The sequence below is a fragment of the Trachurus trachurus genome (assembly GCF_905171665.1).
Source record: "Trachurus trachurus genome assembly, chromosome: 10".
Taxonomy (NCBI): Eukaryota; Metazoa; Chordata; class Actinopteri; order Carangiformes; family Carangidae; genus Trachurus; species Trachurus trachurus.
In genome coordinates this window covers 4,115,627-4,142,997 of record NC_139894.1, presented here as the reverse complement: position 1 = coordinate 4,142,997, position 27,371 = coordinate 4,115,627, and the positions used below count along the sequence as shown (strand labels likewise).

Below are 27,371 nucleotides of genomic sequence, written 5' to 3'. Positions count from 1 at the left end.
AAAGAAGGAATCTGAAGATTTTCAGTTTAGTTGCTCCTGTTTTGCGGTAGTTGTGTCTGTCTTCAAGCAAACCGAGACCCAAGTTGAAGCTCGGTGTGTTCACGTGCAGTCGGAAGCTCCCGTTTGTGTCATAAGATAATTACCACGGATATTTGTCCTATTTGTAGTCAAAAATGTCTAATTTCTAGTCAAAACAAATCTCTTTCTACTTAAAATAAGACTCATCACATAAAAAGTAGCTTGTTTTTAGATCATTTTCCTTCTTTCAAGCAGATTTTCACTTGAAATAATCTGATAGTGGAGCAAGTTTTTCTTTCTTATTACAAGCACAAAAAACTTGCAGATTTTTCTACTTATTTTAAGTAAAAATTAGTTTGAAACAAGTGAAAATGATCTAAAAACAAGTTATTATTATATTATTTTTAGGTGACAAGTCTTATTTTTAGTGGAAAGAGATTCGTTTTGATTAGAAATGAGACATTTTGACAAGAAATAAGACAAATATTCTTGGAAAGATTTTGAGTTTTTGCAGTGAACACGTCACCTCTGGACTTTGCTTGAAGTAAATAAACTTCTGGTTGCATGTTTGAGTCGCCGTCTGACGCTGTCTGTGGCTTTGAGGGATGTAAATTTCAATCCGCTCCCATTCATGGCTGCCGTGGCGACTCGGGGACAGACACAACTACCGCAAAACAGGAGACATTAAACTGAAAATCTTCTTTTTAGACCTAAAATGTTATAGGAACATACTACAGCCTCGAGTTGAATTTGCACCGGAATCGTCCTTTAATAAAGAAGGAAAAAGAAGAAGGATGAGGATGTTGTTTTCAGGCCGAACCGTGCAGATGGATTTCTCTGCCTCTCGTCTCCGCGGCGACAGCGACGACCGCCGCCGCTCAGTACTGCATCAATCAGTAGAGACCACACACACACACACACTCTTTCTTTCTCTCACACACACACACACACAGACACACACACTCTCTCCTCCAGGTGGAAGGATGGAGGCTACACCAGCTTCTTGGCCTCGAAGAAGCTCTTGAGGTGTCTCATCTGCCAGATGCCGATGGCGACCAGGATGAGCGTCTGCACGATGGACCACCACAGGACGCGCTGGTTGGTGCTTTCACTGGTCTGACGGAAACGCTCCTCACGGTACTGCACACACACACACACACACACACACACACACACACACACGGTTACAACACTGACAAAACACTGGAGTTGTGTGTTATTATTCTAAGGATGTCACCATTACTGATTCTCTTGGTACCAGAATGAACGGTTTCACAGTTATCACCATTATTATGTATTAATTTATTAATTTCACAACACTATAAATGTGTAAATCAAATCTAGTCAAAATATTTATAAAGTATTTTTCTTCTGCATAACTTAATATCATTTTTCCTTGTATATATTTACCTTGTTCAGGTCAAACAAGCTCTACACGTCACCCACTGTGCAATATTTGCAAATTGTGCAAATTTTTCTCTATTTAAATAATATTTAGTTTGTAACAGTACATTTTTTTGTTTTATATTTTCATTCCTGTCCTGTTGCAAGTGAATTTCCCACATTGGATCAATAAAATGCCTCATGTCTTAAATAATTACACAAATATTTGAAGTATATAGTATTATAGGACTAATTATTAATCCTCCAGGGGAAATGTTTGAAATGTCACCTATACCAAATGTTTAAATTTATATATATATATATATATATATATATATATATATATATATATATATATATATATATATATATATATATATATATATATATATATATATATATATTATATATATTTTTTTTTTAATTAGAAATGACGCAAACATTTAAATTTCTACTATTATATATTTGTGTACAAAGCAAAGTCATTATATTTTTGAATTTCCCACACATGGATCAATAAAAGGTCTCACAAAATATTTAAAGTATCTATTAATATAGGACTAATTATTAATCCTCCAGGGGAAATGTTTGAAATGTTAAAGTCATTAACTGTCGTCTAAACCAAATGTTTAACTTTAGTTTAATTACAAATGATGCAAACATTTAAATTCCTACCAATTCAGTGTAAATTGACGAACTTTAACGAATGAACAAACACAAAGTTGTTGTGTAACTTTGTTTTCGTTCTGTGCGAGTTGCTTAAATAGTTGTGACATTATCTTTTCTTTTTTTGGCGAGTGAATCTGTACGGTCGGTGAATTGTGAAAGCAGTCATGGCGACATCCCAACAAACAAACAAACAGCAGCTGCCATGGCGACCGACCCTCTGGTAGTTCTGCTCCTTCTGGATCTGGTCCACCTGCTCCACCAGCTGCCGGACCCTCAGCTGCAGCTCCGTCAGCTTGTCTTTGGCCGCGATCTCGGCGTAGTTGTTGGCGTGTTCGCCCACCTGGATGTCCAGGTGAACCCTCTGCAACGCAACACAGTCGTCATGACAACGCACCATCACAACACATCCACATGATTCAAACTGAAGACAAACAGGAGCTGCAGTTGAAGATTTAAAGGGTTTTCTTGTGTAAATAATAATAATAATGATAATGACGAGTCGATCACAGAATGCATCGGTGTTCCTCTCTGTTTAAAGGGATAGTTCAACATTTTTTGCAAATTGTCCCATTGCCATAATCCCTATAGTCATAGCAGTAGGTTCATTAGCAGAGCCGTGAGCTGCTCAGAGCTACGCTACGGAGGCTCATTATGGGATTTCTTGGTTTCCCTCATCAAACTCATCAAATACACAATCCAACAACTCCACAACGCTCTGGTGGACAAGTTGTGACCTGCACATTCACCACGCTATGAGATAATAACACAACGTTACCACACAGAGTTGTTTTAGAGGGAAATACAGAGACTGATGATGAAAAACTGTCCCTGAAGGCAACACACATCAGCGGTTTTGCATGAATTTACCTCTAAAAAACTCTGTTTTGGAGTTGTTGGATTGTGTATTTGATGAGTTTGATGAGGGAAACCAAGAAATCCCATAATGAGCCTCTGTAGCGTAGCTCTGCTCCGCCGTTCTAAAAATAGCTTGCACCAACAATTAAAGGTAACAAACCTACTGCTATGACTATAGGGATTATGGCAATGGGCCAATTTGCCAAAAATGTTGAACTATCCCTTTAAACTGCAGACAAATGGAGCTGCAGTTGAAGATTTAAAGGGATATTCCTGCGTAAATAACAATAATGATAACGACAAGTCGATCACTGAATGCATCAGTGTTCCTCTCTGTTTAAAGTGTAAATTAAAGCTGAACTCCAGTGTTGTTGTTGTGTTGTTGTTGATGTTATGTGTTGTGTTGTTGTGTTGTTGTGCGTCTCCTCACCAACATGCCTCCAGCGAACAGGGAGAACTTGGAGGAGTTGGAGTGCAGGCAGATCTGATGTTCTCCAGGTGTGTGCGACGTGAAGGTGAATCTTCCCTCGGAGCCGTACTGACGAGACAGGATCACCTGCAGGACACACACACACACACACACACACACACACACACACACACACAATGGTGAGACTCCTCTAGGGCTGCAACTAAAGATTAATCTGTTGATTATTTAAACAATTAATCGATCAGTTGTTTGGTCAATAAAATGTCTTAAAACATCAATCAGTGTTTCTCAAACCACCAGACGACATCGTCCTCAAATGTCTTGTTTTGTCCACAAACCAAAGAGAGACTCAGTTTATTGTCATAAAGGAACAAAGAAACCAGAAATATTCACATTGAAGAAGCTGGAATCAGAGAATCTGGACTGGACTTCAGTCTCTCCAGAAAAATGCGATTATGCCATCGCATAATTCAACGCATGAAATGCACAAAATACACGAGGCTTGCATGATTACATAATCCCCGTATTTTAGTTGCAAAAAAAGTCACATATATCTTTGCTTTAAGTTGCGTTTACTTCACACAAGAGCAGACATTTTCCTCCTGTTGCCTTGGGAACGTTACATAGTGACAATTGAACTTTTTTGTTATCAGTTGGTAAAATCATAATAGTTTAAGCCATGGTAAAATAGTAAAAGCCTTATAGTTGTAAGTCTATTAGTAGCATGTAAATTAACGCTACAGTAAGAGATTGCACTTTGTGCATTAGAAGCACGTATTTTAACAGAAGGTCTGTTTTGTAGAGCTACCTCTGTAAAACAGGAAGCACACATTTCATTTTATTGCTTAATTTATTCATTTTTATAGAAGTTGTAGCTGATTCTTTTTGTAAAGCTACACAACTTGTTAGATTCATCATCATTTTGTAAGTTTGCGCCGTGTGTTTATTAAGGTCTGAAATAAAACAAGATGAGAACTTAGTATTAGTTTGCTGCTTGCTTATCATAGTTTGTCAGAGTGTTGGGGGAATCATTTATTCATCAAACCACAGTTTTTGCAAGTTCCTGCAATTTCATAGCATAAAATTACATAAATATTCTGCATATTCCATCGCATTTTTTAAGAAAACATGCTGCATAATCAAGGATTTTTGGCCGCAACAATCACAAAGAAACTTCTGAGACCGATTATTAGATTACTGGACTCTCCCTCCTCCTCCTTCAGTCCTGCAGCAGCTCACCTTGTCATCAGGATCTTTGACTTCCACGAACATGCCGAGGCCCTGCGTGGCCGGCAGATACTCCTCCCTCTGCTTGTCGTACAGCTGAGTGCGGTAGTTACCTGCAGAGACACGCTCACACCTGTTACACCTGTAGTGTTCACATCCCATCAATAACTCTGATCTGCTGATCAATAATCAATGACAAGAGAAATGGCCTCTGGAAAACAAAACAGCTGTTACTGTAGAAGCATTAGAAGTGACACGGCCGCCACTTCCTGTCTACTGAGGGAGAGCCGGTTTCCTCTGACTCACACAGGTCTCAGGTCAGTGTTTGCACAAACAGGTGAGCTGATACAATGAGGACAGTCAGGTGTATTACTATTAACACTTTAACACCCGGGAAGAGGAAGAAACAGCTGCTTTTAAACTACTGTCGTCTGTGTTTATACAGAGTGTTAAGTCTATGATGAGTTGATTAAGTTGTAGGTTATATATGTGATACACTATATAACTCATCTTGACCAGCAGAGTCAAAGTAGCTGACTTAAATAAATGTATTGCAGTTCAAAATGATTCATATTGCATCTGAATTAAACTGTAACATAATTAGGTTTCTTTTTTTTTCTGATTAATGATCCCAAAAGCCAAAACATACAATTTATAACAAACATCTGCACTGGAAGAGCGGGATTAAAACTGCCACTTAATCTATTTAACCATCAAATGAATCGATTAGCCGGAGTTGTCAAAGTAAGAGCAAACACTCAAGTAGAGTACATGTTGATACTGTAATAAAGTAAGTACCTGTAGAAATGTAAACTGTCCCTTTAGATAAATTAACGTGACTTACGTCAAGAGGAGAATTTAGACTGAGTGAATATATCGTGTTATAGTAAAAAACTACATTAACGAGACTGCTGCTGCTGCATTAATTAACACATTAAACACCATTAAAATGTGTTAAAACAGTTTGCCGCCGCTGACTGTGTGTGTTTATTGAGCTGTTAAGTTAAATAGAAAACAGGAAATGTCACTTTCTGAGGACACAAACTGACTTTAGCTCAGTTAGCCGATTAGCTCAAGTTGGAGAGCTAACGGCTAACGTTAGCCTGAGTCCTCCTCTTTCTTTTTTATTCTTCTACACTCACCGATAATCATCGTCTCGTCCGGGATCTCCTCTATGAAACATTTCTTCTCCGTCTCTCCGATGTGGAAGTACAGAGAGGAGACGACGCTGCAGTAAACGTGGAGGAGTAACACCGACAACACACACGGCTGCTTCATCCTGACAGTCACCATCTTCACGCACCGGGAGGAAACCCGACTGCGCATGCGCACACACAGCAATGCCACGTAAACCATGGCCAGAGGGCGACCAATCAGCGCGCCGCACGGACAGGGAGCATGCTGGGAATTGTAGTTGTAGCGCCGCAACTACGAATAACGGTGCGTTCAGAACAACTCGGAACTCGAAAACTCCGATTCCCGACTTCAACGCGTCAGAATAACCCAAAACATAACAGTCCAGGACAAATTTATTGCATTCAAAATGTTTTACGCAAGGCATTAAAACACTACAAAGGGTAAAAAACTACTGAAAAAAGAAAAGTTTGATTGCACTTTTTAAAGTAGGAGGTCGGAAAACACTGAGATCCGAGTCGTATCGAACGCAGCATTAGCAAAGAGCGTGAGGTAGAAGAATCACTTCCTGTAAGCGGTTTCCATGGCAATCAGACATGGCGCCTGGTGAGAAACATTTTAAATTTCTAAACAAACTGTTCAGTAAATAAACGAATAAAGTAAAAACGAGTAAAACCAGATGGTTCACGTCGTTACCGTCAGCACAACTCGAACATTAGCGTCGTTAACGTTGTAAAAATAAGACGTTTATCCGAACAGCGCAGCGCTTTTCCTTTACATTAGCCGTTAGCTGAGAGTTAAATCACTTTATATCGGTACATGTTCAGATATTAGGCGATAAATTAATGATTAAAACAACGTTACTTGTGCTACTAACGCTAATAATGCAACTACTGCTGATATATTTTACTGCTAACGTTCACTTACTGTTGCTGACATCCAGTCAATTTCATCATGTTAAATCCCCTTTGGCTGAATGCGTGTATGTTTTGTTTATATTTATCAAAGTAAGGTACGGAAAATGTGATATTACACATAAAAGATTTATAGCACGCTTTGTTATCTAATTGCTAATAAAAGAAAAGCACAGTTTCTGTTGTAATTCGCCTCTAACATCTGTTTTCTCTCTTTTACTCTGCAGGAAGCCAACCTATCGTATCCTTCATGTGAAGCCAGTGCAGAACTGTGACACTGGGCTTGTTTCTATTATTATTATATTCTATTATTATTTCTTTTGTCTCTTTCGGTCTGTTTGTCTGTCCTCCTTGACTTTGTCCCCCTCAGCTCTCCTCCACTCCCCTGCAGGTCCTCCTCTACCTGAACAGCTGGTACTTTGCAGCCTACTACCTGGCAGAGACCCTCATGTTCATCTACAAAGGTCTGTGTGTGAGCTGCTGGAAAGATCATATAGTGATATTGTTGCATCTGTAAAATCACCAGTTTGAGCATGCATGGTGACCAGTAGATTTCTGTTAAATCTGCTTCTTAAAAACAGCGAGTTAGTTTGTCCTGAGCCTTTATCTGGAGGAATTCGTCTCAGTTACTGTAAGACATAAAACTGTTTATTAATCCCACACATGGGAAATCTGGTTGTTACAGGAGCATTTGTAACATAAAATGTAAAAAAGAAGAAGAATATGCAAATATAGAGACATAAAACGATATGTACCAAAATGTTTCAGGAATATAGACAGTTATTTACAAGAATAGACAATGTTGGTAGTTGGAAGGAATAAGTACGTATTGCACAGATGGGGGTGTAGAGCAGAAAGGTGTGCAGTTTGTACACAAAAATGCAACTGTTGGACATAAATAATAAAGAAATAACTGTAAACTGTGTGAATGCAGCCCCTAAATAGTGGAATGAAAAAAAACTAGAGATGTGTTAATAGTCCAAAAAATGGCAAATGAAAGTGCAGAATGATCAGAAAACTCGTAAACACTTGTGTCTAAAACACACAGGAGAGATTTTTTTTAAAGTATTTTTTTTATTCATTCATTCATTAAGAAAATCAACAAGAAGGTGCAAAAACAAAGTGCATATCACATAGTAAGAGTACGTTAATACAAGTCTTTGGTACACTGAAGGCAGAAGTTACAGAACAGCATTAAAACAATTTATAAAAGGTTTTTTTTTTTACTTAAAAATAAAACTTTGGTGGCACGTAGAAAACAAGACAAGACGATCACATGATGACTCACTTCAAGGCTCAAATTAAAGTCAGAAAGAATTGAAATCTGTCGCTTCATTTTGATACAATTCAATTCACACGAAACATAAAACATTTGAACTTTGTGTGTTTGTGTGTTGGAGCAGGAGTTTCTCTCCCGTACCCGTCAGATAACCTGGTGCTGGACGTGGTGCTGCTGCTCATCTTCCTCTGTCTGGAGACGCTCAGGATCTTCTACGGTGAGAGAGAAACACTGAGCGACGTCCTGACAGCTAGAAAACTGAACTGAACTAATCTGAAAACCTCTTTGGTCGGTTTGATTTCTAAAAGAGTCAGCCGTCTGAGGCTCTTTGCTGCCGCCCAGTGGACGCCAGCTGCTGGTTCTTCTCAAATGGTTTTATTACTGTAAACTGCAGCATTTTAATCAGGCTGATGATGGTTATTTCCCCCCAAAAAACATGTAGCTGGTTGAAGTGCAACATGTTGGTTCTTGTTCAGTGAGAAGCTGCTGAATAAAAGGTTGGATCTTTAATTCTAACAACCTTAAAGCAGAAGTGAGTGATATATTTGTGTTAATATAAGTCTTAAATAGTTATATCTTCCGACAGCAATCACTTACATAGAGTGTTTGGTCTGAAACACGGGTCTGTCAGTCCCTCTGCTCTGCTCTGAGCCGAAGAGAAAACATTTATCGTATCCTACAGTTTTTATCCAATGAGGAGAGAGAACGGCATGCAGGGCTGTGTGTGCAGCCAAGGAACGCCGTGAATGTGGCGACCATAGACTGTAAAAAGAATGGACGTAGCGTCCGTGACGTCACCCATTGGTTTGGGGGAGTCTGTTTTGTGCCGCTACTACGGGGGTTTGAGCCGCGCCATGTTGGATTCTACTTGCCATATTTGGAGCGGTGCGGCCGTTGGCCGGCCGAGAGCCCGCCCACTGGCCTCGAAGCAGCGGTCGCCGGACCTGTCACTCAACGGTTCTGCGCCCTAATTGGCCAGAACTTTAAACCTAATAACAGTAAAACGGTAGAGTTTAAAAAAAATTCACCCCCCTCAGAGTGTGTGCGGGGGTAGAAACTTTCGGTTGAGACCAAAAAAATGAAATGTACCAGGCTGTAAATATGTTTTTTTAAGCTGTAAAATCGGCTATTTTAACATGGGGCTCAATTGGAGTTGCTCCCTTCTGGAGCCAGCCCCCAGCGACAGCCAGGGGGATTGCAGCTTTTTGAACGCGGAAGTGAGCTTCACTTCTCAGACCGACAACTGCCCCCTTGGTGGCGACGTAGCGACGAGGACTGTTATGGTGCGTTCAAGGAAACTCGTTTTTTTCCGACCTGTGACGTCGTACCAGTTCGATCTGGTACATAGACTGTACAAAAAGACGTACTGGTACGATTTCACGGGTCGGAAGTTACGAGTGGCCGTTATAGTGACTTTCACCGGTAAAACAGGTCGGAAAAACACGAGTGGGTTGCCTGGAACGCTACAAAGTCGTAAGTTGTGACTTGAAGCTGTAATTTATGATTTCAAAAGCCTGCCTGGAACGCAGCATTAGCGAAAACGACCGGATCACTCACTTCTGCTTTAAAGCAGAAGTGAGTGATATATTTGTGTTAATATAAGTCTTAAATAGTTATATCTTCCGACAGCAATCACTTACATAGAGTGTTTGGACTGAAACACGGGTCTCTCAGTCACTCTGCTCTGCTCTGAGCCGAAGAGAAAACATTTATCGTATCCTACAGTTTTTATCCAATGAGGAGAGAGAACGGCATGCAGGGCTGTGTGTGCAGCCAAGGGACGCCGTGAATGTGGTGACGTAGCGACGAGGACTGTTATGGTGCGTTCAAGGAAACTTGTATTTTTCCGACCTGTGAAGTGGTACCAGTTCGATCTGGTACGAGTTCACCGGTCAGAAGTTACGAGTGGCCGTTATAGTAAAACAGGTCGGAAAAACACGAGTGGGTTGCCTGGAACGCTACAAAGTCGTAAGTTGTGACTTGAAGCTGTAATTTACGATTTCAAAATCCTGCCTGGAACGCAGCATTAGCGAAAACGACCGGATCACTCACTTCTGCTTTAAGAACCTGTGCAGAGAACGGCAGGTTGTGGTTATTATTATTCACTGTTTAATTTAATTTATGACATGGGCCGGCTACTGGGCTCAAGGTAGGAACAAGTCACAAGTAAAATTTGTTATGAAAACAGTTTTTTTTTATGTCTGGTCAAAGAGAGAAAGTTTAAACTCCAAACATTGTCGACTAAATGCCAACTGACCGGTCCAAATATGATGATCGATGCCGATTTAGACGCAGTATCCGAGAGACGAGGCTACTGAAAACTCTGTGGCGGCGTTTTGAGATTTACCCACTGGGACACGTTTCCAACAAACAGCCTCCCTTAAAAGACTGCATTTATTTTAATTTTGTTTAGAATAATACAATTATTTATTTTAATTTGATAAACATTTACTACTGATCAAAAATATTTTATATGTTATTTAAAGGGTTAGTCCAACATTTTGGCAAATTGGCCCATTGCCATAATCCCTATAGTCATAGCAGTAGGTTCGTTACCTTTAATTGTCGGTGCAAGCTATTTTTAGAACGGCGGAGCAGAGGCGTGAGCTGCTCAGAGCTACGCTACGGAGGCTCATGGGATTTCTTGGTTTCCCTCATCAAACTCATCAAATACACAATCCAACAACTCCACAACGCTCTGGTGGACAAGTTGTGACCTGCACATTCACCACGCTATGAGATAATAACACAACGTTACCAGACAAAGTTGTTTTAGAGGTAAATTCATGCAAAACCGCTGATGCGCGTTGCGTTCAGGGACAGTTTTTCATCAAGCAGACTCTGTATTTCCCTCTAAAACTCCTAAAACTATAGGGATTATTGCAATGGGCCAATTTGCCAGAATGTTGAACTATCCCTTTAACAACAAAAGACTGTGTTCAATGGGAAAGTTGCATATTTTTTTAACCTCAGGCGTTTCAAAACAACAGGTTTTACAGCTGTGATCACAATAACTCCGTTAAACTGTGATATTGTTGCTCAGGTTCTTCATCCTCACACCGGCCCACGTCGATGTGTCTGATCCTAAATGCTAATGAAAAGCTTCAGTGTGTCAGTGAACGGTTGTGTGACGGTGTGTGACGGTGTGTGTGTGTGTGTGTGTGTGTGTGTGTGTGTGTGTCCAGGCTGGAAGGGGAACCTGTGCGAGCGCTCTCTGTCCTCGGTGGTGTCCATCTTCATCCTGGTCCCGTGCGCGGCGCTGGCCGTCTACTTCCTGCTGCTGCAGACCTTCGTCCTGCGGCTGGAGTTCGTCCTCAGCGCCGTCCTGCTCTGCTTCTACGGCCTGGAGCTGCTGCTGGGCCTGCTGTCAGTCTCCGCCTTCTCCAGGTGACCACATCCTCCTCCTCTGACTCTGACTCCTCCTCCTCCTCCTCCTCCTCCAACTTCACTTCACATCTATAATGATTCTTCTGCGTCTGGAAATATTCAAGTTCATTCTTTGATTATGGTTTTTGTCTTTGTTTCTTTCTTCTCTCTCTCTCTCTCTTTCTCTCTGCAGGTCCAAAGTTTACTGAAGAGTTCACCTGAAACAGAACAAGAGGAACTTTAAAAAAACAGCTTGTAAATATTAAAACGCTTCACTGTAAATCTGTTGTTTTTATACAAACTGACATCAAGACGTTTTGTAAATAAAATCTAGTTCATTAGAAACGAGTCTGTGTCATTTATTTTATATATTCACACACACACACACAGTCAGAGAGAGACCAGGGATGCAGAGACCTGCAGGTCCTAAAGAGATAGTTCAACATTTTTGGCAAATTGGCCCATTGCCATAATAATCCCTATAGTCATAGCTAGTGATGGGCAATCAAGGCTTTGTTGAGGCTTCAACACCTTTTTCCAGTAATGATTCATTCATTCGAGGCTTCACTGACACAGTTGCTCCAGTACGACATCTAGTGTTCAATAAAATGAAGTGCAATTGAGACGTGTCATTCATTGGTTCATTGATTGTCTGAGATTTGATTTGCCATGCTCACTCTTTTCAACTAACATTGCATGGTTGTATGGTTTCAAGCTGACACAATAAAATATAAAAATGATAAAATTGACATGAAGTTACTCTGTTTCTCATTTGGCATATCTGATTGTGATAGGCTTTGCTTATAGGCTACTTAGCCTGATGTATTAGCCTCTGCTGTGAATCACATTCTCATCTGAAACAAGTCTAAACAGTTTATGGCTTAAACGATATGAAATGGTGTAGAGTAGATGGCAAATGTGATCTCATTTCAAAATAGAAAAGAAGGAAGACTAGTTCAGCGCGGGATTCAATCCTACGTCTGAGAAGGCGAAGGAGTGACAGCCGGATGTAATCACGGTGCGCCACTCTTCACAACAGCTTTGCATACGGGATGTGTTAAAGGGATAGTTCAACATTTTGGCAAATTGGCCCATTGCCATAATCGCTATAGTCATAGCAGTAGGTTCGTTACCTTTAATTGTCGGTGTAAGCTATTTTTAGAACGGAGGAGCGGAGCAGCAGGCTGTTCAGAGCTACACTATGGAGGCTAATGGAATTTCTTGGTTTCCCTCATCAAACTCATCAAATACAAAATCCCAAAACTCCAAAACGCTTTCGTGGACAAGTTGTGACCTGCACAATCACCACGCTATGAGATAATAATGGAACGTTACGAAACGGAGCCGTTTTCGAGGTAAATACAGAGTCTGCTTGCTGAAAAACTGTCCCTGAACGCGACGCGCATCAGCGGTTTTGCATGAATTTACCTCTAAAACAACTCTGTCTCGTAACGTTCTATTATTATCTCATAGCGTGGTGAATGTGCAGGTCACAACTTGTCCACGAAAGTGTTTTGGGATTTTGTATTTGATGAGTTTGATGAGGGAAACCAAGAAATTCCATTAGCCTCCATAGTGTAGCTCTGAACAGCCTGCTGCTCCGCTCCTCCGTTCTAAAAATAGCTTGCACCGACAAATAAAGGTAACGAACCTACTGCTATGTCTATAGGGGTTATGGCAATGGGCCAATTTGCCAAAATGTTGAACTATCCCTTTAAATATTTCTTTAGCTCATACGGTCGTTGACGCTTCAATCTTTACAAATATGCGTGTTACAACGCTTAAATACATTGATTTCCTCTGCTCCACATATCATGGTTTAGTAATGTTATAGAATTCCTGGTACTGAATGCTACACTTTCCAACCAAATCTCTGCCGCCTCAGTTTCTGTGTGCTTCAAAGGCTCAGCTCAGCTCTCACAGAGATAAAGAGCCGAGACAACCAAAACATTGACGGTGCTTCATGAATGACTGAAGCAGTGAGGTGGTTCAAACGTCATCCAAGTGGTTCATTCGTCACAAGTCACGTGACCAAACCACGCCTCGGCACAGTGGTTCGATACAAATGCTTCATGAGCTACCGCGCATGTGTCGGAGCCTCGGTGTCAGAGGACCCATCACTATGTGTGTGTGCGTGTGTGTGTTACCAGGACTGTGTGTGCCAGGTGATGACGGCCACCACGTAGAGCGAGCGGACGACCGGCCACCAGAAGATCCACATCTCGGTGTTGTGGCTGACGTCGCTGAAACGCTTCAGTCTGATCTGAGGAGGAGAAGAAACACACGAGGAGTTAGAGTGTTTACCAGCGGTCCGACCCGGACGCCGGCACCACGGAGTCAACAGGACGTACGGAAAGTATTCAGACCCCCTTCTGTTCTTCACCATTTGTTATTTTGCGGCTGTAGGTTAAAATCTCCACTCATATATATAATATGTCATTATAAAACGTAAAGGTGAAATCCGGCGATCTGATTGGTTGTTAACCGTGGTATAATGAGCATATACCACGGCTACTATTCTAAAGCCTTATCACAGCGTAGGCTATCACTCCGCCTCAGGCACGTAGCTATGACTGGTATGAATGGAAGTTGTTGTCATGTATCCATGACAACGGGCTGTTGCAGTCCGTAGCAAATACAGCTGATGTTTTTACGATGTTAAAAAATGGACTAAAGTAGTTGAATTCACATGTTTAAGGTGAACTTTCACCTGCGGGGAGGGTTAACAATGGTAGAGGGGACTGAGCAGTGACAGAGGAAAAGATGAGATGCAGAGCTACTTGGAGCTAACGTCCGGAGAGGTGGGACTATTTTTTCACAGTGAGGCTATTTTATTGGATAATATGTATTTCTGGTTGAATAAAACTACATGAAATTGATTGCGTATCCCTCTTTCATATTGTCATTATTGGTAACCGTTTTATAAAAGCAATATATCACTCCAGTCCGTGGTATATGCTCATTATACCACCACTCTAAGGGGTGTAGGGGGTAACAACGCCCCTTAGCCGTGGTATAATGAGCATATACCACGGCCTGCAGTGATATATTGCTTAAATATATACACGTATATACAGTACAGTATGTGATATTCTAAAATGTAAAATGAGACCAACCGTCTGGTACTCCTGCTCCTTCTGGATCTGTCTGACCGTCTCCGTCAGCTGTAGGACTTTCAGCTGCAGCGTCGAAATGTATCTTGTGTAGGTCATCTGAGCGTAGCGGTTGGTCCGGCCCCGTCCCACGGTCACGTCCACGTGGATCGCCTGCAGGACCAAATAAACATCTGACAACTACTCTGGGCTGATTCCTGCAGAGCTGCTCTGAATCCATCTCGTTTTTTAATTGTTAAACAGTGAAAAATGTTGAACCTGAACCAGAGGAACGTGTTTGAGGATCACAACAGTGTTTATATAAACATGAGGGATTATCATCAGCACATTGATCGATCATCAGGACCCTCTCCCTGAAGATGGAGGAGACAAAGGTGTTTTTTTTTGTTTTGTTTTTTTACATCTGCCAAAAACAAATTCTAATAAATCTTGAAATATCTCATGAAGACATTTCCCTTCTCGGCTGAGGAGGAAAAGATTTTCTGTCGACAGAAGCAGAACGTACGACGGAGTATTAGGGCCACACTGAGAAAAAACAAAACAAAACACAGACTTCGAGAATAAAGTCGTACATTTCCTACGAGAAAAAAAGTCATAACATTACGAGAATAAAGTCGTAAATTTACGAGAATAAAGTTGTACATTTTATACGAGAAAAAAAGTCATAACATTACGAGAATAAATTCATAATTTTACGAGAATAAAGTCGTACATTTCATACGAGAATAAAGTCGTACATTTCCTACGAGAAAAAAAGTCATAACATTACGAGAATAAAGTCGTAAATTACGAGAAAAAAGTCGTAAATTTACGAGAATAAAGTCGTACATTTCATACGAGAATAAAGTCGTACATTTCCTACGAGAAAAAAAGTCATAACATTATGAGAATAAAGTCGTAAATTTACGAGAATAACATCGTAAATTTACGAGAATAAAGTCGTAAATTACGAGAATAAAGTCGTCAGTTTACGAGAATAAGTCTTACATTTCATACGAGAAAAAAAGTCATAACATTACGAGAATAAAGTCGTAAATTTACAACTTTATTCTCGAAGTTTGTGATTGTTTTATTCATCAATGTGGCCCTAATACTCCGTCGGACAGAGACTGAGTGAATCATGAATCATGTGACTTGAACGTCACTAACAGATGAAAAAGGAGAAATTAACCTTGTGTCAATCTGTTGTGTTTCATTGTGTTAAATGTTTGTTGTGTTGTTTTGTAGTGATGGTTCTTTCTCACCAGCGTTGCTCCAGCAGACGGAGGCCGGAGGTCGGAGGTCACGGCCGACGGCTGCAGGCAGATCTGATGAACTCCGGCTTCATGGGACGTGAAGCTGAACTTTCCATCTGAGCTCGAAGCCTGAGACAAAACCAGCTGCAAAACACACACACACACACACACACACACACACACACACACACACACACACACACACACACACACACACACACACACACACACACACACACACACACACACACACAGATCTGAGATCAGCCTCATCAGACTGACTGAGGAGGAGGAAGAGGAGGAGGAGGAGGAGGAGGACAAGGAGAGGAGATAGGAGAGGAGGAGAGAGGAGGACAAGGAGAGGAGATAGGAGAGAGGAGATAGGAGAGGAGATAGGAGAAGAGGGGAGAGGAGAGGAGAGAGGAGGAGGAAGAGGAGGAGGAGGAAGAGGAAGAGGAGGAGGAGAAAAAGGAAGAGGAGGAGGAGAAAAAGGAGGAGGAGAGGAGATAGGAGAGAGGAGAGGAGAGATAGGAGAGGAGGGGAGGAGGAGGACAAGGAGAGGAGATAGGAGAGGAGGAGAGAGGAGGACGAGGAGAGGAGAGGAGGAGAGAGGAGAGGAGAGGAGAGAGGAGGAGGAAGAGGAGGAGGAGGAAGAGGAAGAGGAGGAGGAGAAAAAGGAAGAGGAGGAGGAGAAAAAGGAGGAGGAGGAGAAAAAGGAGGAGGAGGAGGAGGAGGAGGAGAAAAAGGAGGAGGAGGAGGAGGAGGAGGAGGAAGAGGAGGAGGAGAAAAAGGAGGAGGAAGAGGAGGAGGAGGAGGAGGAGGAGGAGGAGGAAGAGGAGGAGGAGAAAAAGGAAGAGGAGGAGGAGAAAAAGGAGGAGAAAAAGGAGGAGGAAGAGGAGGAGGAGGAGAAGGAGGAGGGGAGAGGAGAGGAGAGAGGAGGAGGAGGAAGAGGAGGAGGAAGAGAAGGAGGAGGAGGAGGAGAAGGAGGAGGAGGAAGAGGAGGAGGAGGAGGAGGAGGAAGAGGAGGAGAAGGAGGAGGAGGAGTCGAACCTGGTCATCAGGGTCTTTGACCTCCAGCTGCACCTTGAGGTCCTTTGGGGCCGACAGGTGTTTGTTCGTCTGAGCGTCGTAGAGACGAGTCCCAAAGTTTCCTAAAGACGTAAACAAACCAGTTTACATCTAATCTATCTATCTATCTATCTATCTATCTATCTATCTATCTATCTATCTATCTATCTATCCGGTGCATACTGGCCAATTTATGTGTGACTAGAAATTGATCTGATCAGTTTTAAACAGGGACAAAGCTAAACAAATGATTGGATCATAATCTGAATTAACGTTTTATTGTATTATTTTTTATTGTTTCATAGTATTTATTAGCCTACACCTAGGCTACAAGCCATCAGAGATTATAAATAGTGCACATAATAAGGACAAGAAGGAGGGACAGTTAAATAAGTAAAAGTAGAAACAATATAGAAACTTCTATAAATGTAGCTGAATCAGTGTTAATTATTGGTCTATTACTGTAAATAAAACAACATATTGCATCAGTTAACAGGTAGATTTTTGGGTTATTTAATCATTTTTAACCTGCATTAACATGTGATGTGGATTAAATGAGCAGATATTCCTCATCACAACTCGGATTATTATTAAATAATGAATTATCAAACAGAGAATCAATAAACTCAGCTGGAAATCATCCAATAGGAACTTCCTCATTAAATGCCTCTTAGTTCATCTGGATTATTGTTCAATCCTAGACCAATAACCAGATTACTTTTGAATTGATTTGTTATAATTTATGTGCAACATTGTAGGGTACAACTTTATGTATACAAGTTTTTTTTTAAAGTTTATACAACTTTGACTGTTGTTGTTTGCGGAAGTAGTTTGCTGTCTGCGCTACTTTACGTCGTGACGTCCTAACTCACCGAGCAGCTGCGTGTCGTTCGGCATTTCCACCGTGAAACATTTCACCTCCGACTGGCTGACGTGGAAATACAGAGAGGGAACAACACGACACAAACAACTCAACACAAAAAACACTGACAACAACGAGCACGGCGGCGCCGCCACAGACACCATCTTCTCCCCCGGTACTGCGCATGCGCGGGCGGGAGGACGCGCCCGGGGGATTCTGGGAGTTGTAGTAAAACCATAGACATATGCTTACAACCATAATGCTCACAACCGCTCAGTGTGGATTGTTCACCTGTCAGTGGTTTTGAGTTTCAAACACAAAAACACAGACATGAAACATCAGGGTACCCCCAGAATTTTGCAACTCAAATTTAAGACTTTTAAAGACCTTTTTAAGACCACATCTAATGAAATTTAAGACCAACCTCGCAACAGTCATTTTACAACGCAGCATTCCATGATTTTTTACAAGTAGCCTATAGTTATGTTGTTGCGATGTATCATGCAGATTAAAAATAAGACCTTTGAGAATGAAATTTAAGACTTGCAAACTAAATTGAAGACCTTTTCAAGGCCTTAATTTATGGTTATCAAATGTAAGACTTTTTCAAGTTTTTAAGACCCCGCGGGTACCCTGAACATAAAGACAACAATATAGCCTATATATTTTTGTTACAAATAAAATTAAAAACTTGTATTTTTTCTTTTTTTTTTTAATGTATAAAATTAAAACAGATAGGCTACACCTATGATAGGCTACATTTCAACATTGGGGCTCTAGTTTCCTAATATTTTAGGTCTGAATGAATCTGACGATTTTCTCCTGTCCTGCAGTAGTTCTGTCTGTCCCTGCATCTTAGGCTGTTTACATCCCTCAAAACAGTTTACAAACAGCCTAAACAACCTAAAATCCATCCGCATTGGATCTTGGGCAGTTTAGCTACATCCCTCAAAACCGCAATTTTTTTTTACAGACTGGTTTGTTCACTTCAAGAAAGCTGTAATACGAAGTCTCGCGTCAAGTCTGAAGCTCTCCCGTTTGTTTTTTGGCACAATAAACACACCAGGTAGAACACATAAAATAATAATGAGTAAATAGATAGGATGAATAAAGTATTCTCTATCTATCTATCTATCTATCTATCTATCTATCTATCTATCTATCTATCTATCTATCTATCTATCTATCTATCTAAATAGAAATACATAAATCATCACATTTGATTGTGTTGTCGCCTTATTTGCATGAAGCTCGTTCAACAATGTGAGGATTCTGTCCTGGTGTACAGACACACACAACATATACTGTAGGCTATATATATTATTCTACATCTCTTTCAATGTCAGGATTTAAACTGAACACATCTTAAATTAATTATAATGAACCTAAATGATCTGAACACAACTTTTCTCCTCATGTTGACTCAGAGAGAAACAAGAAAAACAAACTTTACTCAACAGTCACGTTTCTAAATAACCGAATATAAAGCACATTTAACCCTCCGGTTGCCCTCCTGGGTCAAGGAAAGAAAGAAAGAAAGAAAGAAAGAAAGAAAGAAAGAAAGAAAGAAAGAAAGAAAGAAAGAAAGAAAGAAAGAAAGAAAGAAAGATGGAGGAAGGGAACAGATTGGATCAGGGAAGGAAGAAGAACGAAGGGAAAGAAGGGAGGAAGGAAGTGAAAAGGATGGTGGGAAGAAGGAAGGGAGAAAGGAAGGAAAGAAGGATGGGCAAAGGAAACACATTGGGTCAAGGGAGGAAGAAGAAAGAAGGATGGAGGGAAAGAAAGAAAGAAAAAAGAAAGAAAGGGAACAGATTGGGTCAAGGAAGGAAGAAGGAATGAAGGAAAGGAAATGATGGTGGGAAGACGGGACAAAGGAGGGAAAGAAGGATGGAGGAAGGGAGGAACAAAGGAAGGAAAGGAGTGGAGAAAGGAGGGAGGAAGGAGGGATGGAGAGACAGAAGGAAGGGAGGAAAGAAGGTCGACAACCTGCATCCTTTGAGATTTTAACGCGTCAGGGACGCAGAACACGCACCTAGCAACATCACTGATAATGCCAACATTAATCATCAAATGCGTGGTGGCCAATATTTTATATTTGGTAAATGCAATTTTAAAAAACAGGCCATGTTTAGAGGGATTGTTAAAGGGATAGTTCAACATTTTGGCAAATTGGCCCATTGCCATAATCCCTATAGTCATAGCAGTAGGTTCGTTACCTTTAATTGTCGGTGCAAGCTATTTTTAGAACGGCGGAGCAGAGCCGAGCTGCTCAGAGCTACGCTACGGAGGCTCATTATGGGATTTCTTGGTTTCCCTCATCAAACTCATCTAATACACAATCCAACAACTCCACAACGCTCTGGTGGACAAGTTGTGACCTACATTCACCACGCTATGAGATAATAACACAACGTTACCAGACAGAGTTGTTTTAGAGGGAAATTCATGCAAAACCGCTGATGCATGTTGCCTTCAGGGACAGTTTTTCTGAAAAAAACTGTGCATCAGTGGTTTTCATGAATTTACCATTGAGAGTGGTGAATGTGCAGTTCACAACTTGTCCACCAGAGCGTTGTGGAGTTGTTGGATTGTGTATTTGATGAGTTTGATGAGGGAAACCAAGAAATCCCATAATGAGCCTCCGTAGTGTAGCTCTGAGCAGCTCGCCGCTCTGCTCCTCCATTCTAAAAATAGCTTGCACCGACAATTAAAGGTAACGAACCTACTGCTATGACTACAGGGATTATGGCAATGGGCCAATTTGCCAAAATGTTGAACTATCCCTTTAAGTTGAAATCATGATGAAACACCTGAATCTTTCCTTCCTCCTGCTGAACTCCATTTATTTTATCCTGAGATAAAAAAAAAAAAAAGTCACATAGCCTAAACTTTCAAAAAAGAAAAAAAAAAAAAACATGGAGTTACTTCACCCACACTTTGTTTTTGCATATGCTCAATATACATAAAGTTGCAGAGCTTTATCAACTTTTTCTTGGAAAGTTTTCTTCCTTAAGCCGCCTCTAATCTGAGATGACTAATTTAACAGTAAGCGAACAGACAGAATGTGACTGCCGGCGTTGAAAAGAGGATAAAGAAAAGTTGAATTCTGCCTCGGCCATCAGCGCCGCTCCTCCTGACCTGCACGTTTGAGCATTTGTTCTGCTTGTCAAAGTCACCGTCCAATTGGGTGAAGCTCGTATTAGAGAGATCAGTGTATTTGCATGTTTCCACGATGGCTGCCTCGCTGCTCGTTTCTCTTTGTGAATATAAAGCAGACAGAAACTTAAAGCTGAGAGGTTTCATTACCGAGCCTATCGCAGCCCAGCAGCTCCTGCCACACAAATTAAATTGTGCCACTTTGTTGAACACCGACCTCTCTTCATAACTGCGGCTTCATCTGCACGACATGTTCACACACAGCCGTCAGAAACTTTTCACAAAAAAAAAATGCACGCTGTGATTTATGTTTTTTTTTTTTACATATTTTCTTTTGAAAGTCAAACACACCACAGGTCTGAGAACAAAACCGGCTGCAGAGACGATCAATACATGAAAAAACCTGCAGTTTGATGCTTCATAATAAACATTTTTATTCTTAAATTCGGTCTTTCACATCTCTCTTGTGTGTTTTTTTAAGGATTTGAGGCCAAACAGAGGTTCACACACGTTACAGCATATTTCACCATAATGGAAAAAAAAAAAAAAATCAATAGAGCGATAATCCCATTTTCCTCGTTAATGCCAGAATGACAAAGTCCCCTCAAGGAAAATTCTTGAAAATCAAACTGGATCCATAAAACACAGTGTTACTGAGCCGATTTACTATTTATAGACAATCAAAACATTTGATTGTGTTGTCGCCTTATTTGCATGAAGCTCGTTCGACAATGTGAGGATTGTAGAGACACACATACATATACTGTAGGCTATATATATATTCTACATCTCTTTCAATGTCAGGATTCAAACTGAACACATCTTAAATTAATTATAACAAATCTAAATGATCTGAACACAACTTTTCTCCTCATGTTGACACAGAAAGAAACAACATGTCACGTTTCTAAATAGCAGAATATAAAAAAGTCAATATTTATTTCTAAAGCACATTTAACCCTCCGGTTGTCCTCCTGGGTCAAGGAAGGAAAGAAAGAAAAAAAGAAAGAAAGAAAGATGGAGGAAGGGAACAGATTGGATCAGGGAAGGAAGAAGAACGAAGGGAGAAAGAAAGGAAAGAAGGATGGGCAAAGGGAACAGATTGGGTCAAGGGAGGAAGAGGGAAGGAAGGATGGAGGGAAAGAAGGGATGGAGAAAAGAAAGTAAGAAAGAAAGAAAGAAAGAAAGAAAGAAAGAAAGAGAGGAAGGAAAGAAAGAAAGAAAGAAAGAAAGAAAGAAAGAAAGAAAGAAAGAAAGAAAGAAAGAAAGAGAGGAAGGAAAGAAAGAAAGAAAGAAAGAAAGAAAGAAAGAAAGAAAACAGATTGGGTCAAGGAAGAAAGAGGGAAGGATGGAGGGAAAGAAGGGAGGGAGAAAAGAAAGAAAGAAAGAAAGAAAGAAAGAAAGAAAACAGATTGGGTCAAGGAAGGAAGAAGGAAGGAAGGATGGGGGGAAAGAAGGGAGGGAGAAAAGAAAGAAAGAAAGAAAGAAAGAAAGAAAGAAAGAAAGAAAGAAAGAAAGAAAACAGATTGGGTCAAGGAAGAAAGAGGGAAGGATGGAGGGAAAGAAGGGAGGGAGAAAAGAAAGAAAGAAAGAAAGAAAACAGATTGGGTCAAGGAAGGAAGAAGGAAGGAAGGATGGGGGGAAAGAAGGGAGGGAGAAAAGAAAGAAAGAAAGAAAGAAAGAAAGAAAGAAAGAAAGAAAGAAAGAAAGAAAGAAAGAAAGAAAGAAAGAAAAAAAGATGGAGGGAGGGAACAGATTGGATCAGGGAAGGAAGAAGAACGAAGGGAAAGAAGGGAGGAAGGAAGTGAAAAGGATGGTGGGAAGAAGGAAGAGAGAAAGAAAGGAAGGAAAGAAGGATAGGCAAAGGAAACAGATTGGGTCAAGGGAGGAAGAGGAAGGAAGGATGGAGGGAAAGAAAGAAAGAAAGAAAGAAAGAAAGAAAGAAAGGAAACCGATTGGGTCAAGGAAGGAAGAAGGAAGGAAGGAAGGAAGGAAGGGAAATGATGGTGGGAAGAAGGGACAAAGGAGGGAAAGAAGGATGGAGGAAGGGAGGAACAAAGGAAGGAAAGGAGTGGAGGAAGGAGGGATGGAGAGACAGAAGGAAGGGAGGAAAGACGGACCATTCGAAACAAATTTGGTCAGTTTGACCCAGGAGGAAACAGAAGAGTTAAAATGACAGTAGTGCTGCACAGGCAGTAGGTGCATGGGCACAGAGTTAAAACAACATCCCATAATAAGACTGAACAAATGTGGAAAAACAACAGTGTAAACATTAAAATAACAAATAACTTAAAAACCTGAGATCTTCTTCAGGCTCAGATTGACCTGGAGGTTCAGCTGTAGTTCTGTCAGTCGGCCTGTAGGTGTCAGTAAAACTCCACCTCATCAAACAGGTTCAAGTCTGTGACGGAGGACGAATGAATGAATGAATGAATGAATGAATGAATGAATGAATGAATGAACTCATCCTCAGGTTTGTGACTGAAAACCTAGACCGAGATCTCTGTCTTCAGGATCAGAACCAGAACATTGACTGGACTAATGTCGTCATGTGTTATTGTTATAATTATTATAATCTATTTATCATTGTTTGTTTCATTGTTACTTTCTTGTTTTCTTCCTTTGTTGTGGCTTTTTAATTCTATATTATTGTTTTGAACGATGATGTTATTCCCACTGCTTCTCCTTCCTTAACTCAAAGTAGTGACATTGAATTTTATGGCTTCAAGTATGACATAGGTTGTGATTTTATGAGTTCATTAATTGGCTATTTATTGCTTCAATTAATTTACATCTGTATTTTCATCTGTTTACACCTGTGTTTAGCGTGTTGTGGTCTTAAACTTGTGTTTTGCATGACTTCCATGTTCAAAATAAAGGTCTTAAAGTTTACGTTTATTTGCCAGGAAGAAGAGAAGCTGCTTATGGAGATCAACATGAATGAATGAATGAATGAATGAATGAATGGATGGATGGATGGATAGATGGATGTTACCTCACAGACGTCAGGATTTATTAAACAATTAGCTCATATTTCACTTCTGATAAGTTTTAAATTTCCTCCCAGGAATCAATCAAGTCTCATCTCATCCCAACCAATAATGATAAATCATAATTTACGTAATCAGCCTTTATGAATGTTTGATATGATGTGTTTTATGATCCCTGTTGTCTTTGGTTGCTTCTCTTTTCTTCTTCTTACGCACTTTGTTATAACTTTATAACTTTACTATACAGATAAAGTTTATTATATAATATTATTATATTACACTTCATTTTGTACATTGACAGCGATCCGACCAATCAGAGGCCAGGGTCAGCGTCCCAGCCGCTACTTCCCTTATTACAGCGTTGACAAATGAAGCGTTAAATACGACTGAAGGGCACATTAATACATAGATAAACAAATGATGAAAGGATGAATCATCGTTTATTATTAATCATATAAAGGAAAAAACGTGATTGATAACGTTATAAATAGTTGAGGAAAGCGTCAAAGGGAATCATCGACTTTCATTACCACACAGTCAAAGTGAAATGTGAGAGTTTTCAAGCCTTTTACTGTAATAACGAGGTTGGGTGAGGATGGAGCAGCAGCCAATCAGGAGCGGCGCTGCCTAACGAGCAGCTGGGGGCGGGGCTTATACGGGGACAGATGGATGGATGCATCTGTCTGCCGCCGTGTTGACAGAGAGCAGAAAATGATGATTTACTAGGTGAGCTTTTTATTCACGCCGTGTCCCAGATGAATAAAGATCAAATTAGAGGTTTATGAGCTGCGCTGTCTGTCCTGACATTTATATGAGCTCCGGGCTCGGCGGCCTGTGATTTATGTTTACAGCAGCGCGGGAAGAGGGAAGAGGGGGAAGTAAAAGAAAAGAAAAAACAACAACAAATGAAGTCGCCTGAAATCTTATTCTAATGCCCCGTCAACAAGCAGCAGGGCCGTTGCTAGGAATTCTGGGCCCCCTTAAAGAATACTAAAGTGGGCCCCTCCCCCCTAACTTTTCCAGTTTTCTTTTCTTAGACCACGTATGTATTATAATTTTTTATTTAGCCTACTTTGTTTTGATGCTAATGCAGCATTACACTGCAAAAACTCAAGTATCGTAGCAAGAATATTTGTCTTATTTCTAGTCAAAATGTCATTTCTAGTCAAAAAAAATCTCATTATACTTAAAATAAGACTCATCATATTAAAAGTAGCTTGTTTTTAGACACTTTTTACTTCTTTCAAGCAGATTTTCACTTGGAATAAGTAGAAAAATCTGATAGTGGAGCAAGTTTTTCTTCCTTATTACAAGCACAAAAAATGTTTTCACTGGCAGATTTTTCTGCTTATTTCAAGTGTTTGAAACAAGTGAAAATGATCTAAAAAAAAAAAGTTAAATTTTAGGTTATGAGTCTAATTTTAAGTGGAAAGAGATTAGTTTTGACTAGAAATGAGACATTTGGACAAGAAATAAGACAAATATTCTTAGAAAGATGTTGAGTTTTTACAGTGTACTATGAGTATTAGTCAGGGGCTTATGCAGAATAATTCAGTCATACAAAGATTAGACTACTGGGGTTTTTTATGGGCCCCACTGGGCGCTGGGCCCCTAGAGTTATCATCACCTTTCTCCCCTATACAACGGCCCTGCCAAGCAGAGAGGATGATGGGAGATGGAGAGGAAAGGTTGAGGGGTCGGAGGTGAAGACACATGGAGAAAATACACAAAGGTAAATTAATTACTGTACATCTAAAAACTTTGAACAAACTGGGAAAGATAGACCTACATAAAAGAGCAAATAAAGACATGTATACCAGGCAATAAAGAAAAATAAAATAAAATAATTAACAGCATTGCAAGGTCACCCATTCAGTAGCCTACTTCTGTCTGTTCAAGACCGGCATATTTAACCCACTTGGCCCACCTTTTAGTAAATATGATTTTTTGAAGGCGGAGGGAGAAGGTAATCCTTTCCATAAGGTAAATGTCATTTACGATACTTATCCACTCCTGTATTGTGGGTGGATCGGGGATTAACCAACGTCTTGTAACTGCTTTTTTTTACCAGCGGTTATCAAAAATATCAAATAAGTATTCATCAGCTTTCCTGACCTGTAAATCAAAATTTCCTAAAAATAATGTGGAAAACTGCATAGGCAGATTAGTGTTAAATAGACCACTTATTACTTAATGAAGCTCTGCCCAGAAGGATTTAACCACTGGGCAGTACATGCTTTTCAATTTACTTTAAGTAAGAGTAAGAGTAAGAGTAAATTTTGTATTTTTCACATCCATGAATTACTATAATTGTTTGTAAATGAATGTAAGGACCTTTTAACTCTTGTTAGTGAGAATGAACTTTTTGAAAGCAGCTGCACTGATGTGCTGCTTTTAGGGGTTAGGGTTTCCTTCTTTGACAAACACAGCTTGTGTCCAATAGAGAATGTGAAGCTGATGGCACGCCGCTTTGCATTGTGGGACGTCGGCGCCAACTTTGGAGGAACGCAAACGTAAACAGAGTGGGGAACGAGCAAGAAGAAAACGTATCGTGATAAACTCAAATTTAACGAGAAACAACAGTACACAGAAAAACTACAACTTATTACGTAACGGTGTCGACCCCTACGTTTTGCCGTTAAGGGACTGGATTCAAGACTTTGGGGGACTTTTTTTGGGGAGACGAGCAAGTGTTTACATCCGCGATCCTCCAAAGATGGCGCCCATTTACTCCGTTACTGTCCACCACTGGTGAAATGTACTAAAAATACAAATACAGTGATTTTTATTGGTGTGGTCCAAAATAAAAGATTAAAATAAAATATCTGCTCAGATTTTTTTTATTCTTGGATCAAACAGTCGCTGCTTTAATTGGATCTGGACGCAACATCACAGAGTTAAACTGAGAGTTTAAGGTTTGGACAAAGTTTGAACCATCTGCTGCTGAATGAGTGTGTGTGTGTGTGTGTGTGTGTGTGTGTGTGTGTGTGTGTGTGTGTGTGTGTATGAGTGCAGCAGAGAACAGCATGAATATGGAAAACGACTTCTATCAGTCAAACCCACAGAGAGATGTAATATAGATGACGTATGGGCTCCTGTATCCACAGTGATGCTGCTTTATTGTGTCGCCTATATAACACACAGCCTCTGAATACATGAATATATACAGTGAGGTTATAATAATGTGAAAAACAATAATAGTATATGTTAATGTAGTTATATATTATGTCTATGTTTTGATTTTTCATACGGTACAAGACGTTGTTAACAAAACAATACATATTCAGATTATATATATGTTTGTTACAGTGTAAATTCTCATTATGGGAACATGGACCCAACTGTTTGGACCACACCTGTCTTATGACCTCATTATGCAGAGTTTTACTAGGCCTATATATTATTTAAAATACAAAATAATTATACGAATACGAATAATTTGCTTAATTAAACACGTGTTAGATATTTGCTCTAATTAGGAACAACAGTGACGCTTCCTGTTTCCTGGTCCGACTGGTTTTATGATATGAACTCTTTCCGAAGCTCAATCACCATGTTGAGTTTCTGTTACAAATAATAATCAAATAGTTATGTTTTCTTTGCATTTTGCTAAAAATAACTTAAAAAAAATTGTTGTTAAAGGAGCATTATCGCAAATACAGCAGTAATAGC

General features: G+C 40.1%; 3 protein-coding genes across 3 annotated transcripts; 1 reads left to right on the top strand and 2 right to left on the bottom strand.

The window, feature by feature from the left end:
• Positions 1 to 673: 673 nt before the first annotated feature.
• Positions 674 to 5,893, bottom strand: LOC310993082 (transmembrane emp24 domain-containing protein 9-like). Its single transcript, XM_083981345.1, has 5 exons — positions 5,725 to 5,893; positions 4,595 to 4,695; positions 3,356 to 3,481; positions 2,285 to 2,431; positions 674 to 1,158 (listed from the first exon to the last, which is right to left on the bottom strand). The coding sequence occupies exons 1-5, from the start codon at positions 5,873 to 5,875 to the stop codon at positions 1,009 to 1,011; spliced, it is 675 nt and encodes a 224-aa protein (XP_083837471.1). The 5' UTR covers positions 5,876 to 5,893; the 3' UTR covers positions 674 to 1,008.
• A 1,092-nt stretch (positions 5,894 to 6,985) lies between these two features.
• On the top strand, positions 6,986 to 11,524 carry tmem216 (transmembrane protein 216). The gene is made up of 4 exons (XM_083980066.1): positions 6,986 to 7,094; positions 8,034 to 8,126; positions 11,095 to 11,296; positions 11,469 to 11,524. The coding sequence occupies exons 1-4, from the start codon at positions 7,079 to 7,081 to the stop codon at positions 11,482 to 11,484; spliced, it is 327 nt and encodes a 108-aa protein (XP_083836192.1). The 5' UTR covers positions 6,986 to 7,078; the 3' UTR covers positions 11,485 to 11,524.
• LOC310992085 (transmembrane emp24 domain-containing protein 9-like) lies at positions 11,328 to 17,715 on the bottom strand. Its single transcript, XM_083980065.1, has 6 exons — positions 17,564 to 17,715; positions 16,674 to 16,774; positions 15,633 to 15,767; positions 14,392 to 14,541; positions 13,423 to 13,538; positions 11,328 to 11,493 (listed from the first exon to the last, which is right to left on the bottom strand). Exons 1-6 carry the CDS (start codon positions 17,586 to 17,588, stop codon positions 11,490 to 11,492), a joined length of 531 nt encoding a protein of 176 aa, XP_083836191.1. The 5' UTR covers positions 17,589 to 17,715; the 3' UTR covers positions 11,328 to 11,489.
• Between the last annotated feature and the right edge of the window lie 9,656 nt (positions 17,716 to 27,371).